Genomic DNA, 17,221 nt, shown 5'->3' with positions numbered 1-17,221 from the left:
GATGCCGCCCTGGGTGTCACCAACCCTAGCAACGCCACTGGCAGAGATCCTAGCAGTGATCTTAGCAGAGATCCTGGCATCATTAAGCCATAGGTTGACGTGTAGCAACAGTGTACACTGTAGCAACAGTGTACACTGTAGCAACAGTGTATCACCGTAGCAACAGAATATCACCATGGCCTTCACAACACATATATGTGGAGTAATTTTCTCCCCAATAATATATAATAATTCCCCTCCCCCAGAGGCTGGATGGCCACAAGCGTAAAAAACAGTGGCAAACGCGTAGATAATTCCAGTTCTGTCGCCAGAATGCAAGTGTTGGGCAATAGATTTAATACAACTGCGTCGTATCACCTGCTCCCTAATACACTAGGCTGAGTCTCATAGATCAATGGGGGGCGTTGACCCCCGAAGCTCTCTTCAGGTATACTCCAGGTAAGGATATAAGTAAACAATATAGAGAGATAGGAAGTTTTTGTTGCATTTATGGATTTGGAAAAGGTATATGATATGGTATATAACGGAGCAATGTTGCAAGTGTATGGAATACGTGATACCTTACTGAAACTTAAGACTTTTTATGAGGATAGTCAGGCTCAAGTTAAGGCCTTGGATCAACGTGTAGCGTAAGCTACACGTTGTCCTGTGTGGGTAGATTGGTATAGCACTGCGTACCTTGTTCTAAGATTCGTAGGTTCGAGTCTCTTTCAGCCAGAGATCAGTGTTTATATATATATATATATATATATATATATATATATATATATATATATATATATATATATATATATATATATATATATATATATGCAATAAGATCAGTTTTACTTCACATTTATTAAAATGGTTCCAGAATCTTTATAACGGTCCTTTAATGATACAAGCACAAAAAAACACAAAATTCTGCTATAATGTACAATGCAGAAACACTCAAAAGAAAGTATTCAGAAGAAAGTACTCAATTTCTACACTAGGAATGACAGATTGCTGTCTGGTTTGAAGTCGAGGCTACGAAACTTGTTTGGAAACAGCGTTATTACTGTTACTTTTTTTTTTTTTTGAGGGTTCTGGTCGACTGAGAGATTTTTTTTTGGGGGGGGGAGGGGGGCTGAAGTCCCCCTGCAAGTCAGCCCCCTTTTTGGCGTGGCTACTGGTTTTAAGATACTGGGAACCAGACTTCATTACGGCGAGACCAGAACTTCCAGGGCGAGTCGTAGCCAGCCCTGAGAGGGATAATACAGACATCAGTTACTGCTACTACAGTAGCAATACTAGTATTAATACTACCACTAGTAGTATTAATACTAGTAGTAATACTACTACTATTATTATTACTACTAGTAGTAATACTACTACTAGTATTACTACAGCCACCATTACCACCAATACTACTACTACTGCTGCTGTTACATAGGTACCTGGATGTTAGTCTCGTTACACCTGTTGTCCTTGTTCATCTATCAGTAAATAGGTACTAGGTGTTAGTCTAGTTACACCTGTTGCCCTCGTTCACCTATCAGTAAATAGGTACTAGGTGTTAATCTAGTTACACCTGTTGCCCTCGTTCACCTATCAGTAAATAGGTACTAGGTGTTAATCTAGTTACACCTGTTGCCCTCGTTCACCTATCAGTAAATAGGTACTAGGTGTTAATCTAGTTACACCTGTTGCCCTCGTTCACCTATCAGTAAATAGGTACTAGGTGTTAATCTAGTTACACCTGTGTCCATGTTCACCTAGCAGAAAATAGGTACCTAGTTGTTGTAGCTCACTCCCCATATTTACCATCCAGAGGCTGAAGAAGTATTTCCTAACATGCCTGTGTGCCTCTAGTTAGTTCTAACACTGTATAAATACTAGTGGATAGTAACTAGTGGATACCTACTAGTAGCAACTAGTGGATACCTACTAGTAGCAACTAGTGGATACCTACTAGTAGCAACTAGTGGATACCTACTAGTAGCAACTAGTGGATACCTACTAGTAGCAACTAGTGGATACCTACTAGTAGCAACTAGTGGATACCTACTAGTAGCAACTAGTGGATACCTACTAGTAGCAACTAGTGGATACCTACTAGTAGCAACTAGTGGATACCTACTAGTAGCTACTTACCAGTGGCTACTTGCTGGTAGGTACTTACCAGTACATATGGTTAAGAGAGACAGTCTCTCCGTTCTCCTGTATGACAGCTGCCAGTTTACCAGCCTCTTCCATCCAGTCAGATTCACTTGTCAGATATCCTCCCACCGTCCTGTCAATTATTATTATTATTATTATTATTATTATTAAAGCTTAGTTTAAATATAGGTTGAATGCTACTGCTGCTGCCCCTTTTACCTAACATTAAATAGGTAACATGTGTCTTGTGATTCAGTGCCTTTGGGTCACAGTCGAATGACCCGGGTTCAGTCCTGGGGCGAGTGGGGGGTTATGCCTATTACACCTTTTACACTTGTTTACCTAGTAGGTAATAGGTACCCAGGTATTAGTGGATTGTTGTGGGTGGCATCCTGGGGACAGGGACCGAAGGATCATAATGGAAATAAGTTATACTGTTTGATTGTTCTGGGTTATCCTGCCTTATTTCAGGCTATTAATCCAAAATTTTGTTTTCTTGAGCTTTCTCTATCTATTTTAACTCGCTTTTTTTTAAAAATAGCTGATTTAACATAAATTTTTATACTGATAACAAAAAAATAATTTGAACGGAAAACTGAAATGCCTAAAAAAAAAAGATAAATGTTTATTTCGGTCTAATTCATATACCATTTTCAGCAGAACTCTTGAAGATGGTCTCTTAGACCGAAATATATACAGACCTTTCTTACCCGTGTTTCAGTTTCCTATCTTAATGGGTTTTACACACACTGTCGTTCACTGTTTTATGTTTGTAGATGAATGGTTCAGAGAACCGACATGTTGACAAATTAGACACATGTGCAACTCTTGGGTATCTTTCTTGATGGACTGATGAAGCCACTGTGTGGCGAAACGTTTCCTCAAGAAAGATACCCAAGAGTTGCACATGTGTCTAATTTGTCAACTGTTTTATATATCTGTGAATCCTCGCATATTTTGTTGTTTTTTCGTTGGTTTTGTGTATTCATGGTAGTAAGGAAGGTTGTGTCTAAGTGGATTCTTACTTTGTGTCGTGCACTAGCTCTTGGTACCTTGATAATGGTATTTTCTGAATGTTTTTCTTTCGTTTTGTTTATGGTAAGAGAGGTCCGTCCAAGAGGCTGGCCTCTCGTTTTGTATCCTTCTGTATTTATATGTATTTTTATTCGTTTTATGTACTCCTGGGAGGAGGAGGAGAAGAGGAGGAAGAGAAGAGGGGGAGGAAGAGGAAGAGGAGGAGTTATTAATTAGGAGGAATTTTCCTGGTAAGGAAACAGACAAATGTTTCTTTAAATTGGTATATGTATTTTTATTTTTTATTGTTTTTCACTCGTTTTCTGTGCTGGTTAGAGGAGGAAGAGGAAGAAGGAAGAGGAAGAGGAAGAGAAAGAGGAAGAGGAAGAGGGAGAGGAAGAGGGAGAGGAGGATGGCTGGGGTGGGTGTAAGAGTTTTGTTAGTCAGGAGACATGAACACACGCCTCGTACCTACCTTGTAAGCACAGTCATCTGTGGTCGTTCCTGGATGAACACCTGAGAGTTTAGAGGTGCTGGAGGGTCGTCCTGGTGCTGTAACCCCAGGTAGTAGCACATAGTGTAAGTCTTGTCACTGGCGCTTTGTATTGTAAACTCCGTGGTCACTGGTACTGTCATGGCGATGTACTCACCTGGGGAAACAAGTTCTTGTAAGATATAATAGGATTTTGTTGGGATTTTTTTAACCTCGGAGGGTTAGCCATCCAGGATAACCCAGGAAAGTCAGTGCGTCATACAGGACTGTCCTTCAATCTTGTCCCCCAGGATACCACCCACAACAGTCGCCTAGCACCAAGGTACCTATTTACTGCTAGGTGAATAGGGACAGCATGTGAAAGGGGACTAACACCCAGGTACCTACATATTGCTAGGTGAATAGGGACAGCAGGTGTAAGGTGTCTAGCACCCAGGTACCTTCTTACTGCTAGGTGAACAGGGACAGCAGGTGAAAGGGGACTAACACCCAGGTACCTACTTACTGGTAGGTGAATAGGGACAGCAGGTGTTAGGTGACTAGCACCCAGGCACCTCCTTACTGCTAGGTGGATAGGGACAGCAGATGAAAGGGGACTAACATCCAGGTACCTACTTACTACTAGGTGAACAGTGAGAGCAGGTGTGAGGAAATACGCCCAATGTTTTGACTCGTACCGGGGATCGAACCACGGACACTCAGTGTGTGAGGCGAGAGCATTGCCTACCAGGCCACGCATAAGGATAAACTCACAGAGTGAAGAAGTAGTCTGTCGCGTAGACGAAACGTTTCGCCCGTTCAACAGTCCTCATCAGAGGTGGAGATGAAAGGTATCAAATACCGACACGATGGAAAAATTGACACAAATGCAGTATAATGTGATTCTTTATTGACAACGTTTCGCCCACACAGTGGTCTTTATCAAGTCACAGACTTACCTGGGTAAAGAGTACACCAGTTATAATGTGGAGATTCAGGTGGAGAATGCTGGGTAGCTTGTGTAGATCTGTCTGTGACTTGATAAAGCCTACTGTGTGGGCGAAATGTAGTCAAACATAAGAAAGTGGTCAGTCGTCAGTGGTCAGTGGTCAGTCGTCAGTGGTCAGTAGTCAGTCGTCACGTGAGGTCACAGACCCTGAGCTGCTTTGGGGATTAGCGTGGACGGTTACAAAGCATGGCTTGCTTCTGCAGTGTTTTAAAAATTGAGGCTGGAGAGTTGAAGGAGGAGGTCTTGCTTCTCCAGGAGGAGATTAGGAGGCTGAAGGTCCACCTCAATGGGTCTGGGAGAGAGTGTGAGGTGGCTGGAGTTGTGGGGAATGAGGCTTCTAGCAGTGAGGTGCAGTCTGTCTCTCGCTGTGAGGAGGCTGTAGGTGGGGAGGTAACAACGGCTACCAGCAGTGAGGTGCAGTCCAGCACCTGCTACAAGTGGCGAGTGGTAACCAGTAATGGGAGGAGAATCAGAATAAGGAAAGTTAAGAGTGAAGATCTGAAGGTAGGAAATCGCTTCTCTGTTCTTCAGGATGAATGTACTTCAGTGGCCAGTGAAGGTAAGGGTACTACTGCCCCTGCTAACAGAGGTAAGCACATTCTTGTGGTTGGTGACTCTCAGGTAAGATATATTGACCGTGCTTTTTGTAATAGGAATAAGAAGATGAGAGATAGAGTGTGCTTCCCTGGAGCTGGTGTTGGGGACATAGTTAACAGGCTGGATAATATCATGTCAGGTAATGGGAACAAGCCCATTATCTGTCTCAGTGCTGGTGGAAATGATATTGGGAAGGGTAGGAGAGAAGAGCTGCTAGATAAGTACAGGTCAGCTATAGATTTCATTAAGTCTAAGGGAGGGGTCCCAATCATATGTTGCATCTTGCCTAGAAGGGGAGTAGGAAATGAATGGTTGTCTAGGGCAATTGGTGTAAATTGCTGGCTAGACAGATACTGCAAGGAACTTGCAATCCCATTCATTGACAACTGGAACAACTTTTATGGCAAACATGATATGTATGCAAGGGATGGGGTACATCTCTCTGGGGCTGGGGTGGTAGCACTTGCAAACTCAATTGAGAAGGCCATTGGTGAAATGCCTATGATTTTAAACTGATAGAAGATAGAGGTATGGGTGTGTGTGGGAAACAAGCAGGTTGCAACACTTGGGTTGGAAACAGTAAATGTTTAAAAGGCATTCAGCATGAAGTTATAAATAAAGACAATAGATCAGGTCAGCAAACAAAGGGGGACAGCAAGGGACTAGCTCCCTTAAGGTTTACTATACTAATAGCAGGAGTGTAAGAAATAAGATAGATTTTTTTTTTTTTTTTTTCAACAAGTCGGCCGTCTCCCACCGAGGCAGGGTGACCCAAAAAAGAAAGAAAATCCCCAAAAAGAAAATACTTTCATCATCATTCAACACTTTCACCACACTCGCACATTATCACTGTTTTTGCAGAGGTGCTCAGAATACAACAGTCTAGAAGCATAAACATATAAAGATACACAACATATCCCTCCAAACTGCCAATATCCCAAACCCCTCCTTTAAAGTGCAGGCATTGTACTTCCCATTTCCAGGACTCAAGTCCGACTATATGAAAATAACCGGTTTCCCTGAATCCCTTCACTAAATATTACCCTGCTCACACTCCAACAGATCGTCAGGTCCCAAGTACCATTCGTCTCCATTCACTCCTATCTAACACGCTCACGCACGCTTGCTGGAAGTCCAAGCCCCTTACCCACAAAACCTCCTTTACCCCCTCTCTCCAACCCTTTCGAGGACGACCCCTACCCCGCCTTCCTTCCCCTATAGATTTATATGCTTTCCATGTCATTCTACTGTGATCCATTCTCTCTAAATGACCAAACCACCTCAACAACCCCTCTTCTGCCCTCTGACTAATACTTTTATTAACTCCACACCTTCTCCTAATTTCCACACTCCGAATTTTCTGCATAATATTTACACCACACATTGCCCTTAAACAGGACATCTCCGCTGCCTCCAACCGTCTCCTCGCTGCTGCATTTACCACCCAAGCTTCACACCCATATAAGAGTGTTGGTACTACTATACTTTCATACATTCCCTTCTTTGCCTCCATAGATAACGTTTTTTGACTCCACATATACCTCAAGATAGATGAGCTAAGATTAATTGCAAGTGCAGGAAACATACATATTATTGCTATAACAGAGACCTGGCTCAATCTGAAAGATAGAGAGATGCCCTCTGAATGTCACATATAAGGCTATAAATTATTCCACACTGACAGGGTCAACAGGAAGGGTGGTGGAGTAGCGATATTTGTCAGAGACAATTTAAATTGTTGTGTTAGACAGGATATAAAAGTAGAAGCATCAGCCACTGAATCTGTTTGGTTACAGCTTCTCGAGGGCCGAGAAAAACTAATTTTGGGTGTGATTTACAGGGCCCCAAATCTTGATAGGGAGTGCAGTAAACTTCTATGGGACGAAATTCGTAAGGCATCTACATACGAAAATGTCGTGCTAATGGGAGATTTCAACTACAGACAGATTGACTGGAGCAATTTGACAGGAAATTTAGAGTCAGGTGACTTTCTTGATACGATCCAGGATTGTTTTTTAAAACAGTTTGTGACAGAGCCAACTAGGGGAAATAACCTCCTTGACTTGGTTCTTGCCAGTAGGGAAACACTAATTAATAATCTTGAGGTTAATGATGAGCTTGGGGAAAGTGATCACAAATCACTCAGTTTTAATATATCATGGAATTCCCCTAATAATGGCAATCAAGTCTCCGTCCCTGACTTTCGCTTGGCTGATTTCATAGGACTGAAAAATTACTTAGGTGGGCTGAACTGGAATGACCTGACTAAGGGTCAGGTAGGTGGTGATGGTTGCCGATATGACGCTTTCCAGGGCATAGTTCTAGCTGCTCAGTCAAATTATATTCCAAATAGGGAAATCAGATCAAACAAAAATGATCCTAAATGGATGAACAATAGATTAAAATATCTGATTGGTCAAAAGAGAGGCATATATAGGCAAATCAAAACAGGAGAGGGGCAATTAAGAAATCGATATATTCAGTTAAAGAGAGAAATAAAAAAGGGAATTAGAAAAGCAAAAAGAGATTATGAGGTTAAAGTTGCAAGAGATTCGAAGACTAACCCAAAATGATTCTTTCAGGTATACAGAAGATCAGGGACAAGATAGGCCCACTCAAAAGTTCCTCGGGTCAGCTCACTGACAGTGATAAGGAAATGTGTAGAATTTTTAACACATACTTCCTCTCAGTTTTTACACAGGAGGATGCCAGCGATATTCCAGAAATGATAAATTATATAGAACAGGACGATAATAAACTGTGCACGATTAGGGTCACAAGTGACATGGTCCTTAGGCAAATAGATAAATTAAAACCTAACAAATCCCCAGGCCCTGATGAACTGTATGCAAGGGTTCTAAAGGAATGTAAAGAGGAGCTTAGCAAACCTTTGGCTAATCTTTTCAACATATCACTACAAACTGGCATGGTGCCAGATAAGTGGAAAATGGCAAATGTGATACCTATTTCCAAAGCAGGTGACAGGTCCTTAGCTTCGAACTATAGACCAATAAGCCTAACCTCCATAGTGGGAAAATTTATGGAATAAATAATTGCCGAGGCAGTTCGTAGCCACCTTGAAAAGCATAAATTAATCAACGAATCTCAGCATGGTTTTACAAAGGGGCGTTCCTGCCTTACGAATTTATTAACTTTTTTCACTAAGGTATTTGAGGAGGTAGATCATGGTAATGAATATGATATTGTGTATATGGACTTCAGTAAGGCTTTTGACAGGGTCCCACATCAGAGACTATTGAGGAAAATTAAGGCACATGGAATAGGAGGAGAAATTTTTTCCTGGATAGAGGCATGGTTGACAAATAGGCAGCAGAGAGTTTGCATAAATGGGGAGAAATCAGAGTGGGGAAGCGTCACGAGCGGTGTTCCACAGGGGTCAGTGTTGGGCCCCCTGCTGTTCACAATCTACATAAACGACATAGATGAGGGCATAAAGAACGACATCAGCAAGTTTGCCGATGACACCAAAATAGGCCGTCGAATTCATTCTGACGAGGACATTCGAGCGCTCCAGGAAGATTTGAATAGACTGATGCAGTGGTCGGAGAAGTGGCAGATGCAGTTTAATATAGACAAATGCAAAGTTCTAAATGTTGGACAGGACAATAACCATGCCACATATAAACTAAATAATGTAGATCTTAATATTACGGATTGCGAAAAAGATTTAGGAGTTCTGGTTAGCAGTAATCTGAAACCAAGACAACAGTGCATAAGTGTTCGCAATAAAGCTAATAGAATTCTTGGCTTCATATCAAGAAGCATAAATAATAGGAGTCCTCAGGTTGTTCTTCAACTCTATACATCCTTAGTTAGGCCTCATTTAGATTATGCTGCACAGTTTTGGTCACCGTATTACAGAATGGATATAAATGCTCTGGAAAATGTACAAAGGAGGATGACAAAGTTGATCCCATGTATCAGAAACCTTCCCTATGAGGATAGACTAAGGGCCCTGAATCTGCACTCCCTAGAAAGACGTAGAATTAGGGGGGATATGATTGAGGTGTATAAATGGAAGACAGGAATAAATAAAGGGGATGTAAATAGTGTGCTGAAAATATCTAGCCTAGACAGGACTCGCAGCAATGGTTTTAAGTTGGAAAAATTCAGATTCAGGAAGGATATAGGAAAGTACTGGTTTGGTAATAGAGTTGTGGATGAGTGGAACAAACTCCCGAGTACAGTTATAGAGGCCAGAACGTTGTGTAGCTTTAAAAATAGGTTGGATAAATACATGAGTGGATGTGGGTGGGTGTGAGTTGGACCTGATAGCTTGTGCTACCAGGTCGGTTGCCGTCTTCCTCCCTTAAGTCAATGTGACCTGACCTGACTAGGTTGGGTGCATTGGCTTAAGCCGGTAGGAGACTTGGACCTGCCTCGCATGGGCCAGTAGGCCTGCTGCAGTGTTCCTTCGTTCTTATGTTCTTAAGAACACTTCAACAGGCCTACTAGCCCATACTTGGCAGGTCCATATCAAATCCATCCCACTAATTTTTCAATGCTACCAACCCATCTCTAGAGGATCACATTGTACTGTATTTGTGTATATTATTCCAATGAATATATCTAAGTGTTCCAAATATTTAACTCATTAACGTACAGGTATTGAGTGTTATAAATAATGTGAGAACTTGTTTTATAACATTGCAGATATCAAAATTGGAATTGTGAAGAAAATGAAAACAGTGTTGAAGATGGTAATACTACTACTAATAATAATATTGTTAATAATAATAGTAATAATGATAATAATAATAATAATAATAATAATAATAATAATAATAATAATAATAATAATAATAATAATGATAGTAATAATAATAGTAATGATGATAATAGAAATATAATTATTGTTAAAAATAATAACACTAGTGGATACTAACAACAGTTTTAAAGATAACATTACCAATTTACAAATTAAAATGCTTACACATTTTAAATGTAATTAGTAAACAAAATCATTAATAAGGAGAACTCACTGTTGTGGTTGTGTCCGGAGATGTATTGGAAGAGTCGCCAGAATAGGCTGTTCAATGGATCACTTTTCTTTGTCTCCTGCGTGCATACCCATTTCTGTTCCTCATATAGCCTCTCCTCGTACCCCTGGAAGCGAGATTGGGGCTCCATTATGTGCTTTTACGTGGCAATTGGTTAATAAGACACTTTATTTGGCCTGGTCACAGACGGCCGCGGGGGCGTTGACCCCCAAAATCCTCTCCAGGTATACACAGATACCTCAGGGGAAATAGGTCACTTTTTGTCTGACTTTTCTTGGGGGTTATTCCCGGTAGTTTAAGTAAGTTTATTTAGGTATACACAAATACAGTTACATAGAAATATCATACATAACAACATATATGTAGAGAACCTAGGATAACCCCAAAAAAGTCAGACAAAGTGACTTATTTCCATTGTTGCTGTGTATAATTATAGTGCTTATGTGTACCTGTGTCTAAATAAACTTAAGATGGATGATCGATAAGCAACGGAGTGTAAGTAAATGGGGAAAATACATATAAAAACCGTATGTAGGAGAGAAAGAAGCTTAAGACGTCATTTCGGTCCGACTTGGACCATTTACAATCTGTAAATGGTCCAAGTCGGACCGAAAGGACGTCGTGAGCTGGTCTCTCTATGTGCGGGTTATTTGTGTATTGTTCCAGTCACGGTATTGTGCCTTCTTGTTCTTTCTATATGGAGGGAAAATCAGACGGAGGATCTAATACAATTGATGTCTTATAGGTGTCAGTTTTGGGTTAATTGCTGTTCAGAATCTACATTAATGACATTATCTACAGAAACATAGGCCAGTTTACCAACGACAAAAAAAAGAATAAAAAAAAAAAAGAAAAAAATGGCGAGAAAATAATTTCTAAGGGGGGCACGAGGATACTACAGAATGATATAGATAGGTTGATGTGTCGTGAAAAAAAAAACGTAGTTTAATATGGGAAAAGAAAATAACCGCACCACTTACAGATTTGTATCGCATTTGCTTAAAGCAAATGCTGTCCATGTTCACCTAGCAGTAAAATAGGTACCTGGGTGTTAGTGGACTGGTGTGGGTCGCATCCTGGGGACAAAATTGACCTAATTTGCGGGAAATGATCAGCATAACAAGCAGCTTTCTATATAGTTATATGTTGTGGAAAATACTGTATATATTTTCCAGAAATACAGTAGTTATATGTAAATAGATGGCCATACTGTATTTAAAAATTATATTATTGAAAATAGGAAGAAGCTGCGCCTGCGCAGGAGGACACTCGCCATTGCTGTTTGAATTGAACAGACGTTAATTAATACTGTGAAGAATTTTCGTACTCTAGAGGTTAAAATTGGGCTGACACCTCTCAAATAGGAGACGAAATTGTTGGATGTGCATTCCTGCATAACTTGAGATATCAGGCGACTGGACAAGACAGCTCCAGGAACCCCAGCTAAGTCATGTCTATATTATGTTTATAGTTCTGGCCAGTATTACTATCATAAATGTAGACAGTGAGGTTTTCTGAGAATGACACATTAATCTCCAGTCAGATTGGTGAGTGTTATGATTAAGATATATTTTCCTGTTATATAAATGTGTATATATATATAATCATTTATTAATTTTAATATACAGTCCACAAATTTATATATTTACCAGCATTCCTCGTGACATATATTTCGTTTGTAATTAATGGGTCCAGAGCAACTTGTGGATATGACAGAGGTAGGTATCGAAGGGGGACATTTTTTGCGACCTAGGTGTCCCAAATTCCTACTTGTCTAACTGATAAATAATAATTATCTTTGTTCATTTACTGTTATGTATTTAATGATACATTCAGATAAATGCAATTTTCCACATATGTCACTGATGTCTGCTATGATCTGTATACTTCATACATGTACTTGTAGTAAATAAAGATATTGTTATTATTCTTATATTATTATTATTATTATTATTATTATTATTATTATTATTATTATTATTATAATTATTATAATCAAAAAGAAGCGCTAAGCCACTATTATTCTTATATAAACTTAAAAGCTCTGGTTATCAGAGATCTGAAGTCAAGACAACGGTACGAAAATACTTTCAATAAAACTGATAAAGACTTATTGGCTTTATATCAAGAATGATAAATAAAACAAATGCAGAAAACTCACAGGAGCTGTCCTGGTAACCTTGTAAGGTACTGACTCAAAAGTCCTGAAGATATCCATCAGATGCTCCCACAACTCGTCCAACTGCCAGCAATATCATACCATTCCATGGAAATCAATATATAATGAAATAATTAAAATGGGGCACCCAGAGAATAGCTCAGATCGTAAAGATGCAAAGGCGTAATTACGTATCAGTTAGTTGTTACTTTTTTTTTTTTTACCAATAATCGGGTGATCAGTTTTTTCTTTTTTTTGGGGGGGGGGGAATCACTACAGTCAATGGGAAAACTGTAAATTCAAGTATATTATTGAAGAGTAATAAGAATTTAAATGCAATTCTTTCTTTTTTATGCTCCAAAATTTGTATATTATAGCACAAAATGTATGAGGAAAATGTCAAAATAAAGTTGAAATGAGAAATATTAAACTTACAAAGTTAGCCCTGGCTGCCGTGGTGGTCAGCAGCAGTGTACATACAACCAACCATCGCATCCTGCCTAGGAAAATTTAGACTTATTATAATAATCCCTTTAAGGAAGGTGCCTCAGTGCTGTTGAGCGACTCTCAGTTCAGGGAATAATAATAATAATCTTGTATGACGTTTGTAGCTTTGACAGACGAGATGTAATTACATATACGTGTAGTTTTATATAGTAGTACTAGGGTATTCACTGTGGAAATGGTACGGGACTTCATCAACCACATATACGTATGTTTCATTGTTATCAGGAACAAGAAGCTCGCTTAGTTTTGATGTTACATCTTGCAAGCCATTGCCGTACTCTGCTGAAAAGTTACTGATGACATAGATCTTCCATTACCAGTCACATATTTTTGTCGACCTGACTGAATTGTGTCAATTTCAGTTGTTTTATCTATGGCAACTGTGTGTACGGTGCTTTATGATGGCCATGGGTTCACCCATCATTGCTGTCTAGGTCAGTCTGTACATAGAGCACCTGGAGGGACATTGTAAATCCATCATTCTGAGAAATGTAACATGGCTGTTTTTACGATGTGTTAGTAACTATACCAGGATGACTCAATATAACCAATCTACACTACAAGCTTTACTCTATGGAACTTTCCATTAAGTTTACTGACGAGGAGGAACAGGATGATCGGCGTTCCTTCCTTGGGTTTAGCGCTTGTTTTTTTTTCAATTAAATTAAATTCAATTAAATTCATTTCAAGTTTATTCTCTAAAAGGGTTACAATGTGGAGTTTACAGGTTTTGGGTATTGTGTGGTTTACATGTTATAAAATATTAATTACAGAGGGGGCCACTAGGACACCTAGCCTGGCTAGGCATTTCGAGCAGACTTAGATTAATTCTTAACATTAAATACTTACAGATTATGGTATTAAGGCTTAGTGACTACATCATAATTTGTGAGTTTAGCAATGTGAATGCTTTTGTTTTGGCACAATACAAAGTGTCTATATTGGAGTATCATAGGCAAACTTATGACTAGTTAGGATTTATTATTTTAAGATTAAGATTAGTATTTCTGGGTTTATAGTCAGTGGGTGAGTGTAATTGTGAACCACCAGGTGGTTATCATGTAGTTGTCCTTCCTTGATGTCCTCTTACTCTGCATTAATGATCAGGCCCTGATCCACCATGAGGCCTGGTCACAGACCGGGCCGCGGGGGCGTTGACCCCCCGAAACCCTCTCCAGGTATTTGTTGCGGTAACTATCATACCATGACATGAGAACTAAGGGATGGGTGATCACTGGTTTCTATGTTAGGGCATTTAGGATTTCCAGTACTGCTTTTCTGCAGTTTCCTTTGTATCTTATCAGGGAGGAATGTTTGCTTATGAGATTTATTGCTCTTCCAGTCGACCAAGTAGCTACCAACATCGTTAACAAGAGCAACATTAATTATGGTGGAAGTCGTGTTGGCTACGTCGAGGATCTGGTCAGGAATGATAAAACTGAGTTGGTTGGTTAACTGGGCTTCAAGCTCATCAGCTACAGGAGGATCATTTCGTCTTCTGAGTGCAACATTTCCACAGTATATATCCTAGCACTACACATTTGTTTTATTAACATTTCGTTATGTTTATAATACATTTTTTTAGCATTTCAATTGTCCGATTATATACTATCCTTTTGGAATATTTAAATTGAAAGTAGTAAGTTAAGATAATCAGGAACAGTCTGATTATATTTGGAGGTTCTGATGTACTTACTAGAAGAGTGAATTGTAACTAGTGGAGTGGCGAGTGTTCCAGAGGAGAGTGATGTCCACTGGTCACCTCCAGGACCACATAAACTCTACATGTGCTGACTGAGCTGATAAGAGGTTAGCTGTTACCTGACTGTTAGCTGACAGCAGCGGCTAGACGACCATACTGCTGATGCAATGTCTGCGCCTCGACTCTTGTGAATTTTTACTGGTGCTGAGTGTTTTAATTATTATTATTATGACCATATCTTGCCTCATATTATCCCTCTCACAAACCCAGTGGCGGCCCTATATTTTTGGAGCCCCCCGTTATGGGGGCCCCCTCGCAACAGTAGTAGTAGACCCAAAATTTTTAAGTTATGTAGACTTAAAGTCACTTACGGGACCCCTCCTGTGACAAACCTTATCAGGTACACCCTTCACCATTAACAGTCATCAGTCCTTGAGTAACCATCACCGATCAGTCATTACAAAACGCATACAAAGCTTCAAGAAGAGGTATGATAAAGCTCATGGGGCGGGAAGAGTGATCTAGTAGCGGCCAGCGAAGAGGTGGGGCCAGAAGCTGGACTCGACCCCTGCAACCACAACTAGGTGAGTACAAAATGCACTGAATGCTAGTGGCTTTCTTTTGTGTGTACCAATATTTTTTCATGTAAACTATATTTTGTATACTACAGAAAAGAAATAAATTTGTATTGCATAAGATAAATCCTTGATAAAACTACAGCAGCCTGACTGAGCAGGCTGTCAGTGAAGCCTGGTCCGGGAGTCGGCTGCAGGGATGACATCTACAAGTAACCACCACCAATCATATAATTATAACCATATTTTTTAAAGGGGTGGAGGGGTAAGCCAGTAGAAGGTCTCGATCAGATGACCAAAAGCCCCAGCTGTGGGCCATATGACTCAGACCCGCGGCAAGAAACACTTGTCCTGTTGCCTGACAAACCTTACCTAACCTAACCATCATATACTAAGTTGGTTCATGGGGATTTAAAGTGTATTGACTACTGTGGAAAATTGCATTTATCTGAATGTAACTAATTATGTACATAACAGTAAATGATAACAAAGATAATTATTATTTATCAATGTTACATAGACAAGTAGGAATTTGGGACACCTAGGTAGCAAAAAATGTCCCCCTTCGATACCTACCACTGTCATAACCACAAGTTGCTCTGGACCTATTAATTAAATGAAATATACATACACCAGGAATACTGGTAAATATGTAAATTTGTGGACTGTATATTAAAAATAATAAATGGTTATATATATATATATATATATATATATATATATATATATATATATATATATATATATATATATATATATATATATATATATATATATACAATTACATAACAGAAGGAAAATATATCTTAATATCACTCACCAATTTGACTGGAGATTAATGTGTATCATACTCGGAAAACCTTACTCTAACTAAATCTATGAAAATAATGCTGGCCAGAATTACACACAAATCTAGAGAGCTTATCTGAGGTTCCCGGAGCTGTCTTGTCCAGTCGTCTGATATCTCAAGTTATGCAGGAATGCACATCCAACAATTTCGCCTCCTATTTGAGAGGTGTCAACACAATTTTAACCTCTAGAGCACGAAAAATTCTTCCCATTACACCAACGTTTGTACAAAATTCAAAACCAAGATGGTGAGTCTCCTCCTGCGCAGACGCAGGCTTTCCATTTTCTATGACATAAATATTATTAAATACAGTATGGCCATCTATATACATATAAATACTGAATTTCTGGAAAATATATTCAGTATTTTCCACAACTACATAAGGGTCATTAAGGCTGCACTTAACTTTTTATTCTCTGCATATATATGCTTAGAGAAATAATCTCTTGGTGTATATATATATATATATATATATATATATATATATATATATATATATATATATATATATATATATATATATATATATATATATCCTGTGATCATATCAAAAGTTAAATTCATTTGATCAAGTTACAAATGAGAGAAAAAAATGGTTCAGAGAGAATTATTACACCACCAGGCAATACCCTGTGGTAAACACTAGCTCATAGAACCCCACAGTAACTAGTTTGAATGCTAGTCTAAGTTTTCTTCAAATTCTGTACATAATATGGCCTCTTCAAAGTGGCACCAGTCCCCGTGGCCTGGTGGCAAAAGTTCTCCCTTCACACGGTAAGGGTCTGGGTTCGATTCCCGGCGAAGGGATGGAAACATTGGACGGGTTTCCTTACACCTACTGTCCCTGTTCACCCATCAGTATAAATTAGGTACCTGGATGTTAGTGGACTGGTGTGGGTCGCATCCTGGGACAAAACTGACCTAATTTTCCCGAAATGCTCAGTATAACAAGGGGCTTTCTATATAGTAGTATGTCATTGATATCAGCTGTGGTCTGTATACCTTGTACATGTACTTGTAGAAATAAAGATATTATTATTATTATTATTATTATTATTATTATTATTTCCTTTCTAGAGATTTGTACGGCATTGCGAAAGTCGGTTACTGACTCGGGTTGGGTGCTTAATCATTTAATTCATGTAATTGTGATTACAGGAGCCGAGACACAGCTCCTGGCCCCCTCTCTCTG

General features: G+C 39.3%; 1 protein-coding gene across 2 annotated transcripts; it reads right to left on the bottom strand.

The window, feature by feature from the left end:
• Positions 1 to 462: 462 nt before the first annotated feature.
• LOC128698545 (heme-binding protein 2-like) lies at positions 463 to 14,694 on the bottom strand. 2 transcript variants are annotated; one of them, XM_053790822.2, is made up of 7 exons: positions 14,599 to 14,694; positions 12,831 to 12,895; positions 12,399 to 12,479; positions 10,220 to 10,343; positions 3,614 to 3,788; positions 2,147 to 2,257; positions 463 to 1,226 (listed from the first exon to the last, which is right to left on the bottom strand). In XM_053790822.2, exons 2-7 carry the CDS (start codon positions 12,888 to 12,890, stop codon positions 1,160 to 1,162), a joined length of 618 nt encoding a protein of 205 aa, XP_053646797.1. In that variant the 5' UTR covers positions 12,891 to 12,895; positions 14,599 to 14,694; the 3' UTR covers positions 463 to 1,159. The 2 variants fall into 2 exon arrangements, with proteins under 2 accessions (XP_053646797.1, XP_053646798.1); XM_053790823.2 differs by having other exon boundaries at positions 12,831 to 12,891; positions 14,599 to 14,674.
• Between the last annotated feature and the right edge of the window lie 2,527 nt (positions 14,695 to 17,221).

Source organism: Cherax quadricarinatus, chromosome 88, assembly GCF_038502225.1.
Source record: "Cherax quadricarinatus isolate ZL_2023a chromosome 88, ASM3850222v1, whole genome shotgun sequence".
NCBI lineage: Eukaryota > Metazoa > Arthropoda > Malacostraca > Decapoda > Parastacidae > Cherax > Cherax quadricarinatus.
The sequence above is the reverse complement of the archived record's forward strand: the minus strand, read 5'-3'. Positions and strand labels throughout refer to the sequence as shown.

Excerpts from the sequence above, each read along its gene's own strand:
- LOC128698545 (XM_053790822.2), bottom strand. The coding sequence starts at position 12,890 with ATGCGATGGTTGGTTGTATGTACACTGCTGCTGACCACCACGGCAGCC. Across the intron at positions 2,258-3,613 it reads CAGATGACTGTGCTTACAAG|GACGGTGGGAGGATATCTGA; the intron begins GTAGGTACGAGG and ends AATAATTGACAG. Across the intron at positions 1,227-2,146 it reads TCTCTTAACCATATGTACTG|GGCTGGCTACGACTCGCCCT; the intron begins GTAAGTACCTAC and ends TATCCCTCTCAG.